General features: G+C 33.5%; 2 protein-coding genes and 1 pseudogene across 3 annotated transcripts in view; 2 read left to right on the forward strand and 1 right to left on the reverse strand.

The window, feature by feature from the left end:
- The window catches only part of LOC145277481 (uncharacterized), a 367340-nt gene extending 353285 nt beyond the window's left edge, over window positions 1-14055 (reverse strand). The window contains exon 1 of the mRNA XM_080128855.1: window positions 12603-14055. Within this exon, the coding sequence (XP_079984981.1) occupies window positions 12902-13933 (1032 nt within the window). The 5' untranslated portion in view covers window positions 13934-14055 and the 3' untranslated portion in view covers window positions 12603-12901. The remainder of the gene's footprint in view (window positions 1-12602) is intronic.
- LOC145277478 (uncharacterized) overlaps window positions 1-27895 on the forward strand; it is an 83014-nt gene that overhangs the window by 3381 nt on the left and 51738 nt on the right. The window lies entirely within an intron of this gene.
- Window positions 16653-16779, forward strand: LOC145278556 (U2 spliceosomal RNA; annotated as a pseudogene).

Genomic DNA, 27895 nt, shown 5'->3' on the forward strand with positions numbered 1-27895 from the left:
TACACGCAATAACCCTTGTCCCCGAGTGGCTTGATAAGTTGTGACTTCCTTGTTAAAAAAAAAAAAATCACGTACCTATAAAAAATACTATTCAATGGGTGCTTCCATTCTTCATTCATAAGAATTTGTCCATATTTATATTTTATATTCCATGTATTTTTTAAATAAAAGAATTTTTTAAGCAACCATTCGAAAAGACCACGATTTTCAAATATAATAACATCTGGTCACAGAGCTGAGTTGCCTCCATTTCTTCCAGTTGACAAATACGGAGGCTGAAAAGCGCCATAATTAATTATTCAAAAATTTTAAAAACAACACATTAAATCAAATATATTTCCTGGTAGTAACTATATAAAGAAACAAACATTTGAAGTGCTGATGTGTCTTATCTCCCCTTTGAATTTCTGACATGTGATTACTGTCAACAATCAAATTAGTCAAGTATGGGGCACAGTATTTAAAAAATGATCACAATTCACTCATCAAATTTTACTTTAAAAAAAAAACACCAACAAATTTTTAGATTTAAAAAAAAAATTTATGAGTTTTTGATTTAAAATATTTTTTCTTCTTTATGCAATTTTTTTTTTTTTTTTTTTTTTTAAATCTAAAAAAAAAAACAACAACATTGAATGAAATAGAAAAAAATTAATGTAGGTGTCCAATTTTTACAGGACGATATTTTCAAGATGTGAGGTTTAACTTAAAAAACATTTTTATTTTTTAATAGATTTTAAACTTTTTACTTTACAGGTTAATTTGCACATAACTATATATATATTTTTTTTTTAATTAGATTATTTTATTTATTGATCTTTTATCTTCATTTTATGACAAACTTTAGGTGAGAAAATTATTTACTTTTTACTAGATATTTCAAAATGAGGGGGGGGGAGGTTAAAAAAAGTTTGTTTAGCATATTATATTCGGTTTATTGGAAAGAGTATAAAATTTCACATTAAACCTGAAAATATCTTAAAAATTGAACTAATAGAAAAATTGATTTTTCAATTGAAAAAATTAGCTTGTAAAATTCAATTCATTTCATTATGTAGAAAAAAAATGGCGGTACTCCTGCACTTAGTGATCCGTGCTGAAATAATGTTATTTAAAAAGCCATTCTTAACATGGGAGGGTGTTTTGTACATATTCTGTACTTTAACCTTACAATTGAATGAAAAAACATAAAACTTTAATTAAAGTTGGAAATACGATTTAAAAAATAGGGCGGATCAGTAAATGCATTAGCATCAAAATGGCTTCATGAGCACGCGCATGCACTTTATAAACACTTTTTTTTTTTTTAAATAAAAAAATAATTCTATTTTTTAAAAAAACTTATTATAATAGTTCATTTTGGAAGTATATTCTATAAAGAAATTGAACAACCCCCTTTAAAAAGAGAAATTACGTTTTTTTGTATATTTTTTTCGCAGTTTTGTGTTAAGGGTGTCAAAAATTCCGATACACCGAATCCAGTACATCTTTTGGATAATTTAAATTTGGCAGACGTTGTATAGAGTGCCCCCCCCCCCATCTCAATTCCATAATTTTTACTTTTTTTCTGATATCATCATCAATTACCGACTTAAGTTTCAGATTATAAAAATAAAAAAATTCATAGCTTTTCACATGGAGGTTGTTTTCAATTATAACGTTGTACTAAAGTGAACATGAACTTTGTGACCATGATGAAAAAAAAAAAAAGTGGCTACTCTGATGTGACCGGAAGGTAGGGGTTAGAACGGAAGGGTTAAAAAAAAAAAGGAAGATTTTTTTACTCCCCCCCCCCTTCCCTCATCTATGTATCTACCCTTCTCCCTCTCTCTCACTCATCTATGTATGTATCCATCTCCACTATGTATCTATCTATTCATCGTGGTCACAAAGTTCATGTTCAATTTAGTACAACGTTATAATTGAAAACTGAACCCCCACGTGAAAAGTTTTTTTTTTTTAATAATCTGAAACTCAAGTCTTAAATCGATGATATTAACAGTGAAAAATAAAAAGTGAAAATTGTGGAATTTAGAGGGTGGGGCACTCTCGACAACGTCCGCCATAAATTTTTTAAAATTATACTAATTTCAACATCATACGCAAGTACAAAATAATGTTTTCACCTGAAATGCGTTGGTTTAAAACCTCACTAAAACTGCACAAACACTGAAATTTATTTAATTTTATAATAATGAACTTCGAGAAAATCGCAAAGACCATAAATTTCAATGTAAGCTAAAGTTAATATTCAGAACTGAACAGATCTTGCACATATAAATAGCTCCATATCTTTTCAGACAGAGCTTTACACCGTATAAGTTAGGTACGGGCAAAAATGGGCAGATAAAGATGGGGGGGGGGACCTAGTTTTGAAAGCCGATTTATCATTTTTTTTGTAGGTTTCCGACTACTTTTTGATTGTATTTGAAAGATTAGAGACTAAAGTTAATTTCCTAAAGGAAAAAAATATTTGTACACGTGAAAAAAAAAAGTTATGAAAAATGTTTTCACGGCGAGCTAACCAATTCAGCTAAATTTTGAAGTTAAATAAATTCATTGAAAAAATCCTTTAAAAGATAGATATTAGTTTTCTGGATCTATTTCAAAGATAATTAGTAAAGTCCTAAGATATTGAATTAAAAAAAAAAAAAAAAAGCCCACCTTATTTGTATAAAAAAATAGCTTAATTAGCCCTCAAAAAGCAAGTAATTCTGCCTTTTGCCAAAACACAACCGACAAAGGTTTGTAAACACGATTATAGGAAACCCAAAATTACAGCCAATCAAAACACTTTCAAAATGAAGTCATTATAGGAAAAGGAGGTAGGGGGTGTCAGATTACCCCAGACGTACATCCGTACATTCCTATTCTGAATGTTTGTATCAATTTTTATCATTTTTTAATTCAATTATTTTTTTATGTTCCTTTTTTTAAATTAATTTTTTATTTTTTTTTAATTATTGTTCGAGATTATATAAAAATTGTTACCCCGAAAGTTTCACATTCATGCGAGCAAGGAAATTATTAAAATCTTGCATATAAAAACTATGCAAAATCTGTAATTTAAAAAAAAAAAAAGGTTTTTTGTGAAAATATTGGTACTTGTGCACTTATTGATCCGTGCTGAAATAATATTATTTAAAAAGCCATTCTTAACATGGGGAGGGTTTTTTTGTACCTATTCTGTACTTTAACCTTACAATTGAATAAAAAAGATGTCATAAAACTTGTATTAAACTTGAAAATACAATTAAAAAAATAGTGCAAAAGTGCATTAGCATTAAAATATTAAATAAACAATGCTTAATTGAATGGTAATATTGGTTGTTCGAGAAATTCATTTTTTTTCGAGTTATATCGAATTCATTAATACAGACTTCAGGAGCTTTTTTTCGTAATGTTCCTGTAAAAATTAAATAATTTTTTAAAAATTGTTATAATTTACAATGCTTTATTTTCATTAAAAAGCAAAAATAATTTTTTTTTTTTTTTTTTTTCTTTTTCTACTACTGAAAACCATAACTTTAAAGGTACTTTTTGTTTGAACAAAGTAATACATTTCCACTAAGATTTAAATGAAAATAATGTATTCTTTATATTCCGTGATCATTATTTGATAAATAGTGAAAATTTCATTAAGATTGGTTGATTTCCTGATTTTTGGTGAATTTTTAAGTAAAGTGAATGGTCAAAATTGGTTAATTTCCTGATTTTTTAATTTTTAAGTAAAGGGAGGGATCAAAAGGTTTATACATTTTGAGAATCAGCATTCATTTTGCCCGTACCTAATGCTCACAGTATAAGTATAGCTGTCTCTTCTAAAATCGAGATGTTTTATCATTTTTGTGTTACTGAGTAGAGATGGTATCGTGCTATAAACACTATTTTCAAATTAAATTGAAGTTTTACGGTATCTTTTGTTTATTAAATTGTGAGTTTAAAGTACAGAATAGTTACAAAACAACCTCTCCCTCACCCATGTTAATTCTTAACATGGTTACATGGCTTTCTAAATAACGTTATTATATCAGTACCTTTTCTGCATTAGTACTTCTTTTTTTTTTATTTTAATTGATAAATATTGTAAACTACAATGTTATTTAAGAATAAAATCTTTGTAGTTAAGAGAATTATGAATTTGCTTATTTATTTTGATTTTTAAGAGAATTTTTGCCGTACATCGTTCAGAATTTGTTTCGATAAACAGTAGTACAGGGTCAATTCTGCACATTATTTAGAATGTGAATAAAAAATCTCAACGCAAGTCTAGAATTAAACCAAATTTCAAAAAATATGTAAATTGATCAAGTTTGTCTTTTTTTCCACAATTTTTAGCAAATTGTATGCTATTCGATCTCTTTCTAGAGAGGTTAAGGGTAAGGTAATCAATGATGAATTTTAAATATGGCAGAGCGAGACACGGTTCTTGTTTCCTCATAAAATTTGATTTTCTTAGTTAAAGAAACTGCATGATCAATTTACATGATTTTTGGAATATGACATTTTCGTTCCATAACGAGTACGTATACTAAAGATTTTTTTTTATTTAAATTAGGTTCGATTCTAGACTTTCACTGAACCTTCGTATAAAGTACAAAAATAATTCTTCATAGATTTCTTATAATTCATTCTTTTTAATCAAAAGGATAAAAAAAAAAAATTCTCTATATAGGAGCCAAGTACGTCCAAGGATGGAATACTGTTGCCACATCTGGGCAGGAGCAGCTAGAAAGAACTTGTCCTGCCTTGATAGAGTTCAAAATAGACTTCGTCATAGCCTCGTAGGAGATGTCCTTTTCTCTTCCCTGCAACCTCTATCTCACAGAAGAGATGTTGCGAGCTTGTCTCTGATGTATCGTTATTTTCATGGAAAGTTGTCCCCCCTTGCCAAACTTTCACAAGAAACACTCGTCTAGCTGAAAACACTATCAATAATCCCCCTACTCTTTATCTGTGCCTAAACCTAAACATAGATTCCATGAACAAAGCTTCTTTCTTAGAACTGCATGCCTATGGAATTGTCTTCCGTTTTCCTGCTTTCCAGCTGACTACAGTATGATTGTCTTCAAGTCTAACATAAACAAGTTCTTGATGAGCCGTTCCATATAAGTTAACAAATTTACCGAATTTTCATTACTAATGATTACTATATTTTCCAATTTCTACTGTACACTCTTTAACCCTTATCCTTGAGTGGCCTCTTGGCCTTGATAATGTGGTTATGCCTGTGTAAATACTAAAACTTGCAGAACGGTGATGAGGGCCTCAAATAATTGGATTTTTTATGGACTGCTCTCTTATGGGTAGTTAGCTGGTTAAAATAGTTTTTAATAGGGGTAGGCTATAGAAACAAAATTTTTCAAATAAATGCCAAAAGTGGCTTATTACCTTCATTTATATGTAAATAGATGGGAACAAGTGATTTTTTTTCAAAACGGGTCAAAATTGGAGGGTTGCTGGTCCCAAACGTGATTTGACCGCGTCAACGCATGAAAATGGCCCAAATTTTGCCCCCGAACACACTTAATCACTTATTGAAAGCCACAGGGTGCATTTTTTGACTATAAATGCATTTGTATCATTAAATCTAACATTCCCATTGGCTATCCCACAAGTATAGGGCTTTTTAGGGTATCTCAGAGTCCAAAATGGGTCAAAATTACCCCAAAATTAGCCAAAAATGGTCGGAAATCACGGATTTTCCAAAATGCACCTCCCATGGGCCCAAAGACACCTCTACATGGCAGAAACTGTTGGGAAATGCTTGAAGCAGGCACTCTCCTAACTTGTGCACTGTTAATGAGGGGTATAAGGACCTTTAAAAGGGGCTAAATATGGCCGATTTAGCCAAAGAGAGTCAAAAAGTCCCTAAGAATCAACATAGGTTGTCAAAAAGGGGCTTAATTAGAGTTATAGATGGAAAATTACCAAATAAGGAAATGTTTTCTTTCTGTAACAATGCAATGGCATCTTTAAATAGACACGATAACATTGCATTGCATTAATTGTGAATTTGATTGAACTTTGCTTCCTTTTTCAGTTAGTAAAATGCAATGAACATGGCTGGTATAGCAGGGCAGATTGACGAAGATTATAATTACGATGATTGGACTTATCTTCTGCTTGATTCTCTTCCAACTGAGGCTGAATGTGTTCAAGCTGTGCAACATCATGCTGCCAAATATGGTACCACAACGCAGAAAAATCATATTCACCAGTTCTCCTTGCGATTACTACAATTGTGGCAGAAGGCCTTTGGAAGTGATGTTCGTTATGTTACAATACCTGGGATAAAACATAAACTTGATCGATCGCTAAAAATTTACGACAAAGATGTCTACAAAGCAAAGGATTCCAGACGTGTGAATATGATTAAATGGAAACGAGAGCACCATGTCCTTCTCAATATACTTTCAAAAGATGTAAATCCTGATGAATTTGATGTACATGAACGAAGATTCTTTGTCGATCAAAAGTCTCTCTCTCGCAAATGGCTCATTGACACTTTCCACGTCGATATGGAACATGAACGGTTTCTGGCAGAGCAAGAACTGCACAATCGTTTGGATTTGGACGATGATCAATTTGAAGTGGAGGATATAAGTGACCAATTGCCAGAGCATGATACCTCAAACAATTTGAACTACTCATTAAACAGATCGGGTACAATCCGTAGCACAATATGAATTCAGACTCTTCTTGGACAGCATTTTATTGACATTCAATGTTCAATTTACGATTAATTATTTTCTGAGAAGTTGATGTAGTAAAGTTACGATGTTTCTAAAAAGTATCATTGATGAATGAACTAATGATTCATATGTTATGTACCGTAAAGCGTAATTTTGTCATTTTTGGATTGTTTTGACCCTTTTTACATTCCCCAAAGATCTCTAAATACCCTAAATACAAATGGATAAGATAACAGGGTGGTTATTTCAGTCTTCCAACTGTAAAAAGCCATACAGGAGTGTTTATAGGAGCCCGATGAGATATAATACCTGCATTTTGGGGATTATCCGTGATTTTCGTTCATTTTTGGCTAATTTTTGGGTAAATTTGACCCATTTTGGACCCTTAATATACCTTGAAAAGCCCTATATAGGTGGGATAGCCAGTGAGAATGTTAGATTTAATGATATAGAGCCATTTATGGTCAAAAATTGCACCCTGTGTGGCTTGGGAGGTGCATTTTGGAAAATCCGTGATTTCCGACCATTTTTGGCTAATTTTGGGGTAATTTTGACCCATTTTGGACTCTGAGATACCCTAAAAAGCCCTATACTTGTGGGATAGCCAATGGGAATGTTAGATTTAATGATACAAATGCATTTATAGTCAAAAAATGCACCCTGTGGCTTTCAATAAGTGATTAAGTGTGTTCGGGGGCGAAATTTGGGCCATTTTCATGCGTTGCCGCAGTCAAATCACGTTTGGGACCAGCGACCCTCCAATTTTGACCCGTTTTGAAAAAAATCACTTGTTCCCATCTATTTACATATAAATGAAGGTAATAAGCCACTTTTGGCATTTATTTGAAAAATTTTGTTTCTTTAGCCTACCCCTATTTTTAAGAGGTTAAAAATCCTTATTCATTTTGTACATTCATTTTAGTTTATTTTTAATTTTTAATCGGTTCATATGTGTGTCATGTTACAGTGTTAATGTCACCAGCTTTGAATGCTCCAGTTTCGATTCTAGCTGATGGCATCCAAATACTTCTTTTTTTTTTTTTTTTTTTTTTTTTTTAACTTTTGAAATCACGACTCATATATGAACTCTGGACAAATTAAAATATATTTAAGTATATTTTACACCCCGGGCAAAACCCTTCCCTGCTAGTTCTTTATAGTTTATGAGTTGTATTTAAATTAGGCACGGCCAAAGTGGAAGGAGGGAGGGAGGGAGGGAATAAGTATTTATTGATGGAGTCTATTTAAAAATCTACTAAAATCAAGTAATTATCCAATCAATACAAAATTTTCATTGATCATTAAGTGAAGAATGAACTTTATAACAGTGTACTTTTTTTTTCATAATCAATATTTACATATATATTTTTTGCCTACAAAACCTCCCTTTATTTGTAGTTACAAATGTTTAAAAATTTCAGCCAAAACTGAACAAAATATATTGTATTGTGGGGTGGGTGAGGATTGTAGATAAAAAAAAAAAAACAAGCAACTGTGCACATATCAGATTTTAAGGTTGAAAATTTTGAATGTGTTTAATTTTTCATCTTTTGTGTTTTGTATTGTGAAATTCGTTGAATATGTTAATAGTAATTATTCTTTCAGATTAGCAAAAATATATATATTTTCATTATTTTTACAAAAACCACTACTCTTAAATCTTTGAAAAATAAATTAATTTTCTTTTAGTGAACCCAATATTGTTAATATACCATTAAATAGGAAGTGCTTTGAAGAATCAATACCAAAAAAGAAAACTCAATAATTACGCATTTTGCTAAAACAAAATAAATTTCTTTCTGTAATTTATTACGTGACATTACCCCACCTATGGTAGACCGTAAGGCCTACAAACAGGTATTCATATTTACAAACAGTTATCACCCTCTTTTCCTTTTTGCATGTGACTTGTGCTTGACTTAGTTTAAAGTGTGTGGGACTTTCATTTACCACACTCTATCATCCAGAAACACTTGGTCTTGATAGCAAGACAGGGTCAAAACGACTAAATCTTATTAAGACAAAAAAAAAATTCAAAAACCTTTCTTTTAAAAAATATTTAAATGGTGGTGAATGTTTTTATTTGGTGGGGGTGGGGGGTAAGTTTAAAATTCTATTAAAAATAGTAGAAAAAGTTTTATATTATTCTGCTTTTCATATAAAATTCATGCTTTTATCTTTCTGGAAAAAAGTTTCTTAAGAATCATAGACTTTAATAGATTTTCATTAAAAAAAAAAAAACAATTTGGGTTTTCTTCTATTTTTATTTATTTATTTATTTTTTTGGCCGTCCTAATTTGAATATTAGCAACTTAAATTTAGGAACTTTAGCAATTAGGTGGACCTTAAGAATCTTTCCCTCCCCCTATATTTTTTATTTTCAACTTTTTTTTTTCTTTTCAGCAGATTATTATCGAATGGACACTAGTCTACCAGATTATGAAAAAAAAAAGTCAATAAATCCTTAGATAAGAGAAAAATCCAGGTTGTCCTCAATGGTCGTACATCTAAACAATACAATATAAATGCGGGAGTGCCTCAGCGGTCTATCCTTGGACCTCTGTTATTCCTAATATTCATAAATGACCTCTCTGACTAAATTGTTTGGGAGATGAGTATATATGCTGACGACACCACACTCTATAACAGACACAACAGGAAAACAAATGAACACATATCTAAAGAAATGGCAGAAGCACTAGAGGATGACTTCCGATCTGTAGTGAAATGGGGACATAAATGAATGGTCACATTCAATGATGCCAAGACTAAACTCGTTTCTTTCAATAATTACAAGAAACCTTCTCTACCACCAATAGTAATGGCCAATGACTTTTTATCTGGAAGTACATCTTTTAAACTTCTCAGCCTAACGCTCACAGGAAACGTGAGTTGGAGCAATTACATTGAGAGTGTCGCCAAGACCGCTGCGAAGAAGGTGGGTTCTCTCTACCTTGCTAGAAAGATACTAACGCCTGAAAGTACCCTATGTCTCTATAAGGCCACCATTTGCCTAAGTATGGAGTATTGTTGTCATGTTTGGACTGGTGCGTCTCTCGCTCCTAGATAAGGTTTAAAAGAGAGTCGTCAATCTGATAGGTCCTGAACTGTCATCTAAACTTCAGCCCCTGTTCCATCGACGAAATGTTGCATCCCTCTGCCTTTTCTACAAGTACTTTAACGGTGAATGCTCTGACGAACTGCAAGCACTTGTGCCCCCTCAACGTAGATACCCCCGACAAACGCGACAAGCAACTAAATCCCACCCCTTCTCATTAGTGATCCCTAGATGTAAGAGAGCATTCTACTCCAGTAGTTTCTTCCCCAGGACAGCTAAACTTTAGAATTCCCTGCTTCCCCAACTGTACTTACATACAGAAGTTCAAGTGCAATGAGAACCGACATCTTGCTGCCCAACTGCCAAAACTTGAATGTGTATTAAAAAAAAAAAAGAAAATTCGTCCAGGCTAAATCTTTGTAAATGTTGAATGATGAAACTTAAAGATAACCATAAATATTTATATGAAATAATTAGAGAAAGAGAAGGCGAACCTGAACTGGAATACCCCCCCCCCCCCCCATTTTAATCGGTATTCTGCAGTTGGTATATTTACAACAACCCAGCACCCAGCGTAGTATAAACACCCCCAACCTCCTCATGTTAAGAACGGCTTTTGGAATAAACACCCCCAACTTCGAAAACTATACTACATACGAAAACATACTATAAAAATGGGGGGGGGGTGTCTCGTTCAGTTCTGCTAAGCAAAATTTAATAAAAGGCTAAATTTGCAAAATTGGCTTAAAAACATCAAGTTGTTCTAAAATAGGTGATTGATGTATTAGAACGTTGCATTAGAAACCGAGAAATATTGACTTTTTTTTATAATCTGGTAGACTAGTCTCCTTTGGATAATTCATTGAAAAAAAGATGAAAATAATTAAACAGAGAGGAAGAGGGGGCAAGATTCTTCAGGTCCGCCAAAACTTCAAAATCACTTTTCTGAATTTCCTATGAACTTAATAAAGTAATGATACCAGATCTTGTGAGTGTTGTCGATTTTTTTTTTTTTTTTTTTTTTTTTTTTAATAACTGTGCACTTGTATCTTTCACTCTTAATAGAAATGACAGTTTGAAGGCTTCAAAATCACTTTGAATCTTTCTGCCGGTGATTAATAGAAGAACATAATTTACAATTATTAATTTTAAAACCTTCCAGGAGTTAAATGTAAATAAATTAAAGTAAAATTGTACCCTTACAATTCTAGTTCATCCCTAAAATAAAAATGAAGTTTTTCTCGTAGTTAATTGCATGTAAACAGTTTGAAGCACTTAGCAGTAAAAAAAAAAAAAATTTAGAATTTAGTAAGTTGTCAGTTTCACATATGAATTTAACATAAGATTACCACTCCTTTGCAGGACAGCAACTAGTAATAATAACCCACTTTCTTACTGGATGGTGTTTTGAAGAGCAAGTAACCAATGTTTACTTTTTTAAGAGAAGTTAATTTTGTGAGCTGACAATATTATGTGCATAAAAAAATGATTACGATTTTTTTTTTTTTTTTTTTTTTTTTTTTTTTTTTTTTTACAAAGGCATCACCACATTATCAAGGCCCAGAGGCCACTCAAGGATAAGGGTTAAAGAGTGTACAGTAGAAATTGGTCAATATAGTAATCATTAGTAATGAAAATTTGGTAAATTTAATAACTTATATGGAACGGCTCATCAAGAACTTATTTACTTTAGACTTGAACACAACCATATTGTAGTCAGCCGGAAAGCAGGAAAACGGAAGACAATTCCACAGGCGTGCAGTTCTAAGAAAGAAGCTTTGTTCATGGAATCTACGTTTAGGTTTAGGCACAGATAAAGAGTGGGGGAAATTATTGATAGTGTTTACAGCTAGACGAGTGTTTCTTGTGAAAGTTTTGCGAGGGGGGACCATAGATTGAAGCTCAGTTGAACACTTTCCATGAAAATAACGATACATCAGAGACAAACTCGCAACATCTCTTCTGTGAGATAGAGGTTACAAGGAGGAGAAAAGGACATCTCCTACGAGGCTACGAAGTCTATTTTGAACTCTATCAAGGCAGGACAAGTCCTTTCTAGCAGCTCCTGCCCAGATGTGGCAACAGTATTCCATCCTTGGACGTACCTGGCTCTTATATAGGTAGAGAATTTTCCAGCAGCCTTGGCAACAGATTTGATATACGTGTTCCATTTAAGATCAGGAGTAATGGTCAAGCCCAGAAGCTTGTCAAAACTTGAGGCCTCCTGAAGACGAGAGCCATTCATTTCAATTGATGACAAATGTGAATTAGAATGTTGATGATGTAAAGAGAGAAGCTTGGTTTTAGATGCATTAAAAGTAACCAGCCACTCCTTTCCCCATTGTACTACGTGCTCAAGATCAGAGGAGAGAGAATTGGAGAGAACTTGGTCGTTTACTGTCTTAGATGTGGTACCATAAATGGTAGTGTCGTCAGCATAAATGTCTACAAATGATGTAAGGATATGATTTGGAAGATCATTAATGTAGATCAGAAAAAGAGTTGGGCCCAGGATGGATCCCTGAGGGACACCGGCATTAATACTGTGAGCTTCTGATTTTTGCCCCTCAACTACTACTCTTATGAACCTATCAGAAAGAAATGATTTAATAATTGAGAAGACTTTTCCAGCTATACCATAGCTAGCGATCTTATGAAGTAAACCTTTATGCCATACCCTATCAAAGGCTTTAGATATGTCAAGAGCAATTGCCCTAGAAAGATTGCCACCGTCGAGAGATTTGCTAATCCTATGCGATATAACTGTAAGGACATCTGCTGTAGATCTAGCAGAACGGAAACCATATTGAGTGTCACTAAGAAGGTTATTTTTGTTGATGTTTGATTACTTCTGTATTTAACAGATTCTAGCAACTTACTCATGACGCACAGGAGACTTATTGGCCTGTACTGAGAGGGGGATGAGCGATCACCTGAATTCTTAAATACAGGGCATACTGATGAGATTTTCCAGGGAGATGGGAAACTATTCTCCTTAAGACAACGTTTAAACAGTTTTGTAAGTATGGGCGCTAATTCAGGTTGAAGTTTTTTGAGTACTATAATTGGAATACCATCAGGGCCAGTTGCTTTACTGGAATCAAGGTTTTTGATTAGCTTCGCAACATCACGTACAGATATATGTATATCACATAGCGTGTTTTCTGATACAGGAGGAAATATTGGGGGTTTGGCGGTCTTGGTCGCAAAGGGTAGAATTAGCTGCAAAGTTCTTGACAAAGAGTTTGGCTTTGTCTGATGCTGACGAGATTACCTCAGGTCCATTGATAATAGTTGGGATGGAGCACACGCTTCTGTTCAGTATTCTGTTTGCTATTTGCCAAAACTGGTGGGAACCAAGCCGCTGTTCAGCTACTTTGGACTTAACAGATTGAGCATACAACTCTCTTGCGTTCCTTATTACTTTCTTACAATGGTTGCTGGCAGTCCTGAAAACGGCTTTAGTTTCCATACATCTATTACGTTTGAAGCAGTGGAAAAAGTGATTTCTGTGCGCAATTGCAGCAGCACATTCTGGAGAGAACCATGGCTGGCTGTTAGGTTTTCGCTGAACCTTTTTAGAGGGTATGAAATGGTCAATACCTACAATTAACCATTCAGTTAGGTCTAATACTATAGAGGACACATCCTTTTTAAACATGGAATGCAGAGGTAGATCAGATATAAATGTACAGAAGCTATCCCAGTCAGCCTTAGTGTATCGATATACTGTACGATGAAGAGGTACGTCTGGGGACTTATTACATTTCATTTTTATCTTAATTGATACAACAGAGTGGTCGGAAGATCCAAGAGGCGACAGAACAGAAACTGAACATAGTTCAGGGCAAGTTGTGAGAAAAAGGTCTAGTAGGCTCGCATACTGGCCGTCATTATCGGGCACACGGGTAGGTTCCTGAACAATCTGAGTGAGGTCATAGGCAATGGAGAAATCATGACAGAACCTCCCCTCATCATCGGTCTTGTTTGAGTGGGTCAACCATTCGACGTTGTGAACATTGAAGTCTCCACATACGTGAATGTTAGCTGAAGGATAAGTAGAAAGGACTTGGTCAATTTTCTCAGATATGCTTTGAAAGATAGTAACTCCGCTGTTATGGGGGCGATAGAGAGTAAATATAAATGCAGTAGTGTGAGCTAAAGCAACCCGGAAGCACATATAGGGTAAGTTAGGATCTTCCCTGGAGATGTCCCTACCACATGGAAAGCTATCTTTAATATAGGCACATATTCCATGCCCATGGCGATCTTGGGGGTCAGATTTAGAAGTTAAGTTAGAGTATCTTGAAATTGCAAACTCATCTAGGGAAATAGCCTGTCCAATGCCAGTTTCACTTAAAAATAAAAGGTCTGGTTTAGTCTCCTGTGATTGGGTTTCAACCTCTGGAAGGTTAGAACGAAGACCCCTGATGTTGGAGAAGGAGACATGGTAGTAGGGGTCTACGTTGGAAGTTGGAGAACCGGGTTTAATCGTGTATTTTTTCTTGAAACTTGTCATGATGAAATTTTGGAATTTGTGGACTAGGTCGACAGATTTACTTAGAGCAGGACAGAGAGGGGAAACTAAGAGAGAAAAAGAAATGAAGAATTTTCTTTTTTTTTTTTTTTTTTTTTGTAGCACATGATAAGGTAAAGCCGTAACAATTACCCACTAGTATGGCATCGAGAGGCCCCACCAGAAGCTACTGCATGGTCCAGATTCCATTCACCAAATGGCAATACAGCAGCCCCAGTACTTTGCACCTGCTGATAGGACAGCCTCCTTAGTGGTTAATCCAAGGTTCGGGTCCCTGACTATCAGGCGGATAACGTCAGCCCAGACAAAACGTTTACCTCCAGCACCCTTATTAGTGACATGGCTACAAGGATAGACATAGAAACAGAAAATTTCCACCAATTCTGCCAACTGTTCGCGCAAAAATTTCTAATAAATAGCATCTTAAGAGCTTGATGCAAGATCATCATCATATGAATATTTTGGATACTATTTATTCTGACATCCATTTTAGCTTTGCTTATTCTAGTTGATGACATTTTAAGTTTATTGCATGGAACGTAATAAACCGTCACAGGTGTTAGGTTGTATTGAGAAAAGAAAAGCTGTTCTAGTTCGAAATTTTCCCTTTAAACTTATAACATCAGTCATTAAATAGTTTACGGTCAAACTGACCAGCATTATAAAAAGTTTTCCTGTAACTCTTTTTTTTTTTTTTTTTTTTTTTTATAGCTATCGAGTTATTGCAATGTATACGACTTTTTCTTAGCCATAAAAATGTGTAAACATGCATTGAGTTATACAACCAGTAGACTTGTTGCAGGTGAATAGTTTTTGGCTAAGTAAAGATAAATCACCCAACATCTTGGAAATCTGTTTGGTCTGAAGTTAGGATCACCGAGAATATATGAATTGTCTATTTGGAAAAAGTTGTCTCTTTAAAGGGGGGGGGCGTCATACTGAGAGCAAGGTACTTGAGAAAATTAAGGGACCCCTTTAGACTGTATTTTTGATGTCCATAGATTGAAAGCAGATTATCGTTTTTAAGTGGATACTGGCTAGTCATTATCTCAATTGGTTTTTTTCTGATGTAATTTTAGACTATCAATATATATTTAACAGATGAGGGTAGGGGTCAATCAGTTGGCATTGTGTGCCTCTCCAAACAAGATGGGCATTTGAGTTTTAAGTCATTGGACTTTAATTTTGGTTTTGTTGAACTAAGATTTCTTATTTGTAAGCTTGTTATTCAATGAAAGAAAATGAGTATTGGCCTAAGCTTCAAAAGAGTAAAACTTTGTTAATGGTTTTAAATGTGATTTTTATTTTGAGAATTCTTCTGCTGCAACACTGAATGAGATGAAAACCAAATTGACACACTGGTGTCAAAATAGAACAATGATCGGCACAAAGAGTGAATGATTAGTCTGTGTAGTGAACAAACGCACGCACGTCTATGTAAAAGGCAAATTGTCTATCTGTTTTTCACACATTTTCTATCCAATACAAAAATAAAATCCATCCACTTATAAATTAATCTACCATAAAGATTGTTTAAAGTTCCGAAACATTTTTAATGCTCTACCAGTTGTTTCAATCCAAACACTAAATTCTCACTTTAGCACCAATCATGAATAAGGAAGATAATTCTCTACTAGACTTAACTTTTTTGACAAACTTGATTTTTAGTCGCGTGCAAGTGACTCTATAAGTCACTCCGTCGGTCTGTCGGTAACACTTTTGTGCTTGGCCTTTTTGGTTAAGATCAAAGGTCTGTTGTTAATAGATGCTGTTCTTAGCTTTTTAAGCTTTTCTTGGCCTTTTGGCCAAGATCAAAGTTCGGATAGGGTTGGGAGGGCCTTACTACCCGGGTTTTTTTTTCTTTCCCCCATGTCCCTCGACACAAATGAAATTTTATTAATATTGCTGTCTTTTTTGTATTTTTTTATATTAAACCCAATTTAATTAAGTAGGAAGACCCCCCCCCGTCCTTCCAACCACACACATAAATACAAATTTAAAAGGATAACATAGATTAAAAATGCTGGACGAGAGAAAAATCATTTAAAATTTCCAAGAGACGAGATAGATCAACCAACCTCACCATACCCCCTTCTTTTTGAGTTTACCTTGTGCCTAAGTTTTTGTTCATTTTTTTTCCCTATTGTATTTTTTTCCTGTGAATAAAAATTTAATATCTCAAAGTGTAGTATCTGTTCCGGCAGGTACTGCAAGCGAAGACCATATGTGGGGGCAACCCTTCATACCAATTGTCACTATCCAGCTCCCCTACTCACCGGGGAGTTCGTCCCCATTTCCCCTTCACTCCTCACATTAAAAATCGGCCTTGTGCCTAATTTGCTCGGTGGTGGAGCAAATAAATACCCTTTTCTTGACTTTTTGGCCAAGATCAAAGTGTAGTATCTGTTCTTATTACATGCTGTACTTATTGTGATATAAAGTAGGGGATCACTTTTCTGTATTAATTTAATGTAAAACGATCACCCACTTTACAACCAGTCAGTCTCAAAGCCATTCAAGTCCTACTCCAGATCATTCAAGTTGTTTTTGAAGGATTCCAGTTATTTTTTAAGCATTCAAGTCATTCTTAAGGTCATTCAATTCATCCTTAAGTTCATTAAAGTCATTCTAAGTCATTTACTTTTTACTTATTTAAGTCATTTCAGCCCATTTTTCGGTCATTTTAGTTAATCTTTAAGAAGTTCATGGTAATCCTACATTCACGCATTCATTCATTACACGAGAGCACACGACTAATGGTTATCGGCCTTCTTGTTCATATTAACATTTGTAAATTTACTTACTATTCAATTTAACAGTAAAAACTAAATTTATTAAATAACACACCATAACCTGTCTTGGCAATATACATAAGTTATTTTTCTTGGAGATTTTCAAAAGCTGGCATTAATGAGAAGGATTTTCATTCACAGCTTTGATTTGAGAAACCCAATTGAGATGGATATTTCCCATTTTTCTCTACTCAACATAGTTGACTGCCATTGGTCAACATTTAATGCATAACCCAACAAGCACTTATAAAAAAACTAGCGGGGGATACCCAGCGTTGCCTGGGTGTTTGGAGGTGTGTGTGTGTGTGTGTATGTGTTAAAAATTAATGTTGGCTGGGTGTTTGGAGGTGTAGAAGAAAAAAAAAGAAGTTTTGCTCGGAAGGTAGGATTGAACTCCGAAGCCTTTATGTGAAGGTGGAAACGAAAGGGAAAAAAAACCTGACACCTAACCATCTCGGCCATGAAGGAGAGAAATTAATAAATGTGTTCAGTTAAGGTTTATAAACTGAAATATACAGGTGCGAGGAAGTGGTGTAATATTTGACCTAGTTTTGCGCTGCAAGCCAGCCGCCCCATCATTCGCTTTTCGAAGACACGGCGAGCTGGTAAAAGTTGCGCAAATTAAATACACACGCAACCCCTATTGTTAAGTCGTAGATACCATTTAGACGTGATATAAAAAGTTTTAAGGAGCGACCCCCCCCCAAGAAGGCCCCGGAAAAAAGCCTTTCACAGACATACACAAAAAGCGAACATACATACACACACACACACACACACACACATTTTCGCTTTTATATATATAGATTACACTTTCATAGTTACAGATGACCTAAATAATCTGTGTTTTTTTTTTTTTTTGTTGTTTTTTTTTTTTTTTTTGTTGTTTTTTTTTTTTGACATCTATCATTCAGATGGATGCATTAGAAAAATAGAATGGTTGGGTTATTCAATATTGAAAATGAAACATGTTAGATTTCTAAAGTTATATATAAGCAACAGAATTGAGGAACAAAAACATCATATGCAAAAAACAACAAAAAAGAATCAACAAAACTGGTGAATAGGCAAATTTAACCTGTATAATGCTTAACTATAAGAATTTCACCTGTATAATGCTTAACTATAAGAATTTCACCTGTATAATGCTTAACTATAAGACTTTCACCTGTATAATGCTTAATTAACTATAAGACTTTCACCTGTATAATGCTTAATTAACTATAAGACTTTCACCTGTATAATGCTTAACTATAAGACTTTCACCTGTATAATGCTTAACTATAAGACTTTCACCTGTATAATGCTTAACTATAAGACTTTCACCTGTATAATGCTTAACTATAAGACTTTCACCTGTATAATGCTTAACTATAAGACTTTCACCTGTATAATGCTTAACTATAAGACTTTCACCTGTATAATGCTTAACTATAAGAATTTCACCTGTATAATGCTTAACTATAAGACTTTCACCTGTATAATGCTTAACTATAAGACTTTCACCTGTATAATGCTTAACTATAAGACTTTCACCTGTATAATGCTTAACTATAAGACTTTCACCTGTATAATGCTTAACTATAAGACTTTCACCTGTATAATGCTTAACTATAAGACTTTCACCTGTATAATGCTTAACTATAAGACTTTCACCTGTATAATGCTTAACTATAAGACTTTCACCTGTATAATGCTTAACTATAAGACTTTCACCTGTATAATGCTTAACTATAAGACTTTCACCTGTATAATGCTTAACTATAAGACTTTCACCTGTATAATGCTTAACTATAAGACTTTCACCTGTATAATGCTTAACTATAAGAATTTCACCTGTATAATGCTTAACTATAAGACTTTCACCTGTATAATGCTTAACTATAAGACTTTCACCTGTATAATGCTTAACTATAAGACTTTCACCTGTATAATGCTTAACTATAAGACTTTCACCTGTATAATGCTTAACTATAAGACTTTCACCTGTATAATGCTTAACTATAAGACTTTCACCTGTATAATGCTTAACTATAAGACTTTCACCTGTATAATGCTTAACTATAAGACTTTCACCTGTATAATGCTTAACTATAAGACTTTCACCTGTATAATGCTTAACTATAAGACTTTCACCTGTATAATGCTTAACTATAAGACTTTCACCTGTATAATGCTTAACTATAAGACTTTCACCTGTATCATGCTTAACTATAAGACTTTCACCTGTATAATGCTTAACTATAAGACTTTCACCTGTATCATGCTTAACTATAAGACTTTCACCTGTATCATGCTTAACTATAAGACTTTCACCTGTATCATGCTTAACTATAAGACTTTCACCTGTATCATGCTTAACTATAAGACTTTCACCTGTATAATGCTTAACTATAAGACTTTCACCTGTATAATGCTTAACTATAAGAATTTCACCTGTATCATGCTTAACTATAAGAATTTCACCTGTATCATGCTTAACTATAAGACTTTCACCTGTATCATGCTTAACTATAAGACTTTCACCTGTATCATGCTTAACTATAAGAATTTCACCTGTATCATGCTTAACTATAAGAATTTCACCTGTATCATGCTTAACTATAAGAATTTCACCTGTATCATGCTTAACTATAAGACTTTCACCTGTATCATGCTTAACTATAAGACTTTCACCTGTATCATGCTTAACTATAAGACTTTCACCTGTATCATGCTTAACTATAAGACTTTCACCTGTATCATGCTTAACTATAAGACTTTCACCTGTATCATGCTTAACTATAAGACTTTCACCTGTATCATGCTTAACTATAAGACTTTCACCTGTATCATGCTTAACTATAAGACTTTCACCTGTATAATGCTTAACTATAAGAATTTCACCTGTATCATGCTTAACTATAAGAATTTCACCTGTATCATGCTTAACTATAAGACTTTCACCTGTATCATGCTTAACTATAAGAATTTCACCTGTATCATGCTTAACTATAAGAATTTCACCTGTATCATGCTTAACTATAAGACTTTCACCTGTATCATGCTTAACTATAAGACTTTCACCTGTATCATGTTTAACTATAAGACTTTCACCTGTATCATGCTTAACTATAAGAATTTCACCTGTATCATGCTTAACTATAAGACTTTCACCTGTATCATGCTTAACTATAAGAATTTCACCTGTATCATGCTTAACTATAAGAATTTCACCTGTATCATGCTTAACTATAAGACTTTCACCTGTATCATGCTTAACTATAAGAATTTCACCTGTATCATGCTTAACTATAAGAATTTCACCTGTATCATGCTTAACTATAAGAATTTCACCTGTATCATGCTTAACTATAAGAATTTCACCTGTATAATGCTTAACTATAAGAATTTCACCTGTATAATGCTTAACTATAAGACTTTCACCTGTATAATGCTTAACTATAAGAATTTCACCTGTATAATGCTTAACTATAAGACTTTCACCTGTATAATGCTTAACTATAAGACTTTCACCTGTATAATGCTTAACTATAAGACTTTCACCTGTATAATGCTTAACTATAAGACTTTCACCTGTATAATGCTTAACTATAAGACTTTCACCTGTATAATGCTTAACTATAAGACTTTCACCTGTATAATGCTTAACTATAAGACTTTCACCTGTATAATGCTTAACTATAAGACTTTCACCTGTATAATGCTTAACTATAAGACTTTCACCTGTATAATGCTTAACTATAAGACTTTCACCTGTATAATGCTTAACTATAAGACTTTCACCTGTATAATGCTTAACTATAAGACTTTCACCTGTATAATGCTTAACTATAAGACTTTCACCTGTATAATGCTTAACTATAAGACTTTCACCTGTATCATGCTTAACTATAAGACTTTCACCTGTATAATGCTTAACTATAAGACTTTCACCTGTATAATGCTTAACTATAAGAATTTCACCTGTATCATGCTTAACTATAAGACTTTCACCTGTATCATGCTTAACTATAAGACTTTCACCTGTATCATGCTTAACTATAAGACTTTCACCTGTATCATGCTTAACTATAAGACTTTCACCTGTATAATGCTTAACTATAAGAATTTCACCTGTATCATGCTTAACTATAAGAATTTCACCTGTATCATGCTTAACTATAAGACTTTCACCTGTATCATGCTTAACTATAAGACTTTCACCTGTATCATGCTTAACTATAAGAATTTCACCTGTATCATGCTTAACTATAAGAATTTCACCTGTATCATGCTTAACTATAAGACTTTCACCTGTATCATGCTTAACTATAAGAATTTCACCTGTATCATGCTTAACTATAAGACTTTCACCTGTATCATGCTTAACTATAAGACTTTCACCTGTATCATGCTTAACTATAAGAATTTCACCTGTATAATGCTTAACTATAAGAATTTCACCTGTATAATGCTTAACTATAAGAATTTCACCTGTATAATGCTTAACTATAAGAATTTCACCTGTATAATGCTTAACTATAAGAATTTCACCTGTATAATGCTTAACTATAAGAATTTCACCTGTATAATGCTTAACTATAAGAATTTCACCTGTATAATGCTTAACTATAAGAATTTCACCTGTATAATGCTTAACTATAAGAATTTCACCTGTATAATGCTTAACTATAAGAATTTCACCTGTATAATGCTTAACTATAAGAATTTCACCTGTATAATGCTTAACTATAAGAATTTCACCTGTATAATGCTTAACTATAAGAATTTCACCTGTATAATGCTTAACTATAAGAATTTCACCTGTATAATGCTTAACTATAAGAATGCTGTAAGTGATTGCTGAAACAACTCTGCATAGTGGGTGACATTATTTGACTGTCTCGACTACTTCAGTTGTTTTGGGGAAGCCACTGCCTTCCATAGCACACAAGGCAACAGTGTTCTATCTAACAAAGTCAGATGTCACCACTGTATGCAACAATAGATGATTAATTTTGCATATCATCTCCACTACAATAGTCAAAAGCCAGCAGAACAATGAATGAATGAAAAAGACTAATAGAGAACATTGAGCTTATCACATAGCAACAACCAAAAAAACTAGGCATCGAATAACTAGCAAAAGTAGTAGATTAAACCGTTGTAGCAACATAATAGTAAAAGAGATTGTAACAAACATATTGATCTGGGAGATAATTCCAATAAAAATAGAGGTCAGATTCTATGAGTAAACCCACTTTTCTCAATTGTCCAGACATTTTTAGATTCACTTATTAGATTATAGAAGATAACTTTAAGGTCTCTCATGAATATAACCACCCTTTAACAAAAATACAACTTGACTTTCTTTACAGTACCTAACTTTGAACCAGGTATAATAGTTTAAAACCCAGAAAATGAATAACCTTAACAATTGCTTGATTGTCTATTAGATAATAAATGTATACAAGATGTTATATATTTATAATAGAGCAAAGTATTAAGCAACATAATCAATTCAATATTTCCAACAATAATAATGGTGAGAATGGTGCAATGAATAATAGTGACAATGATATTTTATTTTTTATTTATTACATATAGACTTTAATATAAAACCTACCTACATAACATCTACTTCAAACCAAATAAAGCCAAGGATTTCAAAGCATAAACATACATTTAAAAAAATGTAAATCTCGCAAATTATACTTTAGGGCCATTCTTTGGAAAGTGAACCAAATGTCACACGTGACTAAGAATGACGCTTTATTGTCGAAGTGAGATCTTTAAAAATATTTCATAGAGCATTAACTGGTTCATAGTTAAAAAAGCAAAAGCCTATAAACCTTTTAGATAAGTATTGCAAATTAAGTTTAAACATACTAGTAACCTATTAAACAACCAAAATGAAATTCTCTCTAACTGCATGCACAGGAAAATGTGCAGATACCATGTTATGAATGCATAAGTTCAGCCATCATAACGATTATAGATACAACTATTATAATGATTTATAAGTTAGCATCTTCATTTCCCATATAAATAAAATAGCAATTTAAAATCTGGAATTCTACACCAAAAATGTAAAGTGCTGGAATTAATATTAATGAATAAAAATTGAATTATCACACTAATGACACTTAATGAAAAATGATTTTTAAAAATGTATGTAATGCAGTTAATATATTATTAATTTTGAAGGTTGTATTTAGATGTGTGTGTTGTCTTATCTGATATGTAACATACTAGGATATATAATGAGAGCCTCTGTAATCTACAATGAGCACTAAAATTTAGATTGTTGCTTTGCTCGTTTCTGAAATTCAGGTATGAGCTTTATTAACTGTGAATGTGCATAATAAAATTCAACTGACTCAAATAACATGTCTTATTTATCTTACATAAGTCTAAGCATACCTTATATAGCATTGGCTTGAATATGCCCTATCAAGATAGTGACCTTAAAAAATTAATTTTTTTTATTTAAAAATGAGACCTACCGCAAGCAATCAAAGTTAATGTCAATTTATCTTTGTTAACTCTCTAAACTTTGTATTTATAAAATTTGTTTCCTTTGATCTGTTAAGAAATGACATGCTGAGATAATATCTGCTTATATACAGGTTCGGTAAAGTATTCTTTTGAGAGAGGAGAGGTCTTTCTATGGGTTCATAAAAAAGTGCAGTGATCTGAAGATCAAGTTAACTCCAAACCCCAACATCAAGCATAGGAGATGCATGAAATGGTGACATCCTATTGATAGTCATTCCCGCAAAAAGATAGCACTAGATGACAATAACCCGGAGGTAGTAAACTCTTTCTGCCATTTAAAAGGTGTGCTGAGTGCCGGTGGTGAATGTGAAGGCAGCTTAGGCAAAATTTTGTGAGTTGTTTCCTCTGGTAACATCACGTTCTGTTTCTCTCTTTCTATACAATGAGTAAATTGTAAAGCAGCTGTCAGGAGCGTCATGATATATGGCAGTGAATGCTGGGCCCTCACCTAATCCTCTCTCGTCCATCTACAATGTAATGAATGATTACAATGTGATAAAACCATGTGTTACCTTGTGCGACAATGATCACCAACTCCAATGATGTGTACCATGGATTTTTCTTTCATCTTCTCTTCTCATTCTGGCCATGTTGGTGTCTCTCATGCATTGGTGACTACCGAGGGGGTGCATTAGCTCAGAAGCATATAAAATAAAACAAAAAACATAGACTTCAGCACTTTCTGTAAATATTAGTTGTATGCTGGGTCCATGTGTGTGTGTGTGTGTGACACCATCGACCCTCTGAACACTTAAGGTCTATATCTAGATCTACCATTGAGGTTGTGTTTGTCAGTTGCCATCAGTTTATCTCATCGATGTGTTCCGAACCACAGCTTGTATTCATCTGTGTCGAACTTGCAATTGTCTTCAACTGTGTCAAACTGGCACCTCCTTAACTAGACCCTGTCTTTAACTTGTGACTGTTTTTAACACAAAACTTTCCCTCCTCCTCTGTTTCCAATCGTCATAAAGATTGTTGCAAGATTCAAGATCACACCTAATACTAACTCTAAATATATCTCGGGTTCTTTAGGTCACTACACCCTGATTAGCAATGCCATTCATCTTCATTTCTATACCCCCAATGAACAACTTCCTTTTCATTGTTCTGCTGATAAACTCATTTCCTATACCTTTGTTTTTCCAATAAACTTATTTCCTCTTGCTTTTTGCCATACTCTTTTTCTTTTTCTCTTTACTTCCAATACTTGGAAGGGTAATGTTGGTAGTATCACAACAAGGAGGAAGCAGAGATTGGAGCTCAGTCAAGCACTTTTCATGAAAATAATGGTAGTATAAAGAGACTAGCAGAATTTTTTTTCTATGGTAAAGAATCTGTATAAAAGAGAAGAGATCATTCTCCACTAGATTTCGAATTTGATTTTGATCTCTGTCTAGCCAGCAAAAAATTTTTTGAATGGTATCTACCCAGATGTGATGACGGTATTCTATCTAAGGACATATCTGACTCTTATGTATGAGGATTATTCCAAGAGTAAAACCTATTTTTCTATTTCTTTTATTACATATTTTGAAGAGCTACAAAGATGGAAGTGGTACCATTAAAATGAGAAACCTTTTGTGTTCCAAAATTTATTTTTTACATCGTCACCACCATTTTCCAAGCACTTTTGCCTGGAATTCAATGATGCATCTCTGCTTCTGATGCACGTCCATGACAAGGGTTGCTTTCTTAGTCTCACACTGTCAATATCTGCAAGAGAGAGATGAAACTTTCAGGTTATGAATGCAAAAGTTCAGCCATCATAAGGATACAATTAGGGTGGATTTAAAAAATAGGAAGCATTATTTTTGGAATGCCCCTCATAAATAAATGATTGTGCCAGGACTCTGATATTTTCTGAAGCGATAAAATAATCCAAACATTTTTTCCCAGCAATTTTAGTAACAGATTGGATGTAAGTCTTTTATTTTATTTTATGTCTGGAATGAAAATCTCTCCTAGGAGTTTGACAAAGCATCTCAGCTGGAGCAAAACAAGCATCCAGGTGTTAGTGATGATGGAAGGAAGCTTGGTTTTAAGTGTTAAGGCAAATCAATTTTTCTCTCATCTCCTTGCACCAAGTGCTCCAAATTAGAGAGAATCAGCAAGTGTCTGGTCACCAGTGCTCTTCAAGGTTTTGCCATATAAACAGTTGTCTGTGTTGATGTTGTCAAATGATCTAGAAGATGATTTGAAAGATCATCTATTATATAAAAGTGTTTGCGTGTATGTGCTTTTTTTTTTGTATGTCCAGCAAAGACTTGGGGGGGGGGGCACTAATTTTTACAACTTTTTATATACTCCCTAGATTATAATATCTCCGATTTACGAAAGGAGGTTGTGTCTATCTTTTATTTGAGTGACTTTTACATGCTATTTTTGCACTATTTTTTAGTCTCTGCATGTTTGTTTGGCTTTTCCGTATAAAAAAGCGAGACTGAATCAGGAGCAAATGCATCAGGGACGTCCAGAAGGCAATGAGCTTTGATTAATGTGGGCAAAACCAATCATATCAGACAATTGCTATTCATTTGGACACTCCCCTTTTTATAGAGAGCTGGCTTTCTCCCAACATCTTGGGGAAACAAACAAATACACAGAAACTGGCTTGCCGGGCACCCCCACTAGTCTATAATATAGATCTCACCTATCTGTTTAAATGTATGTCTGCCTAAAACTTTTGACAGAGGCAACAGATTTTCATGAGATTGGTATCATTTTGAAACTCGGCCCTTTGGACGACAAATATCGAAAAATTGGCCAAAACATAAATTCCTTCACCCTCAACTGAGCGCTTTTCTACAAGGTGTCACTTTTTTCACTAATATTTTTGAAAGTCATCACCTCTTTTTGATTGTCTAGCCTTAATTTAAACCTATGTCACTTCCAGTTTGGCGATGGGCGTAACAGCAAAGATGTTTTTTTTTTTTTTTTTTTTTTTTTTTTTTCGCATTCTTTGCCTCCTTCGTGGTACAGGTTCGAGCCTGCCTGCCTGTCTGCTACCACTTTTTTTCTTTCTTTTTTTTTTTTTTTGTTGCTCAACACCCCCTCCCCGAAACACTTGGACAACGTCAGGCACCCAGGCTAATTAATGATAAGTAGTACTCTAGCATTGATATGATGTACTTCTGTCTTTCTTTTATAGACTTAGAATAGAGAACGGATTCAATGATTGAGAAGACCTTGCTGGATATTCCAAACCAAGCAAGTTTGTAAAGTAACCCTTTATGTTAGACCCCTATCAAGGCCTTTGATATGTCAAGAAGTGTTACTTTAGAAATGAAGGCCTCCTCAAGAGATTTACTAATTGTATGTGATATTACAGTCAGTACATCAGCAATAGACCTACAGGACAAAATTCATATTGCTGAATTGTTATATTAAAAACTTTTGTATTTGATACCTTGCACCAAATATGGATACAAGAAATGTTCAGAATGGTGATGTAATTCCTAGATTTGAAAAAAGAAATGTTTCCCATTTAAAAAAAATTTTCTTTGCAGTTCATGCATCGCCAACATTTCCAAATATTTTGATGTTGATGACCTCTACCACAACATGGATGAATTCTTTTGAAGGGTTGTAATATAGCAACCAATATTTTATCAGTTTTCACTCCTATTAAAATCTTTTATTATTAAAATAATTTTCATGGGTCAAAGTTTCACCCATTGTATTCATGGCCAGCTCAGTCTGTCGTATTTTATTTTGTTACACAAGACTGCTTCTTTTCAGGATACAACGTAAGATAATTGGGTAACATAGCGCAGATACTTATATTCAAATACATGCAAAATGATCTCACAGTACAGAAAAAAATATTCTAAAAAAAGGAGAATGATTATTTTAGAGGAGTAGATAATGTTCACGATTACGTGTGAGGCATGAATGGCGCTCGAGAAGATAATCATGTGAGGGACGTCACAACGGTAACGAGAGAATGAGAAAATAAATTTTGTACGAAGCAAAAAGGGAGTTGAAGTTCTTTCCTATTCTTAGTCTCCTTTGCAACGGAATATACAAAATGTTGGTTTCCAGAGGTTACACTTCGTTGCTTGTACAGATTAGTGATGTTTTAAATCAATGCATTTCAGGTGAAAATATTATCACATACTTGTATGTCATGTTGAAATTAGTATAAAATCTAAAAGTTATGAAAAATGATCCAGTAGATGTGCTTTTTAACAAAAAAAAAAAAAATCATCTGCAATTACATTCTGTTTAAAAATGATAAACCCTTAATTATCATAAAGGGAAATCAATCAGT

Source organism: Euprymna scolopes, chromosome 6 (assembly GCF_053919585.1).
Source record: "Euprymna scolopes isolate OS-2025 chromosome 6, ASM5391958v1, whole genome shotgun sequence".
Lineage (NCBI taxonomy): Eukaryota > Metazoa > Mollusca > Cephalopoda > Sepiida > Sepiolidae > Euprymna > Euprymna scolopes.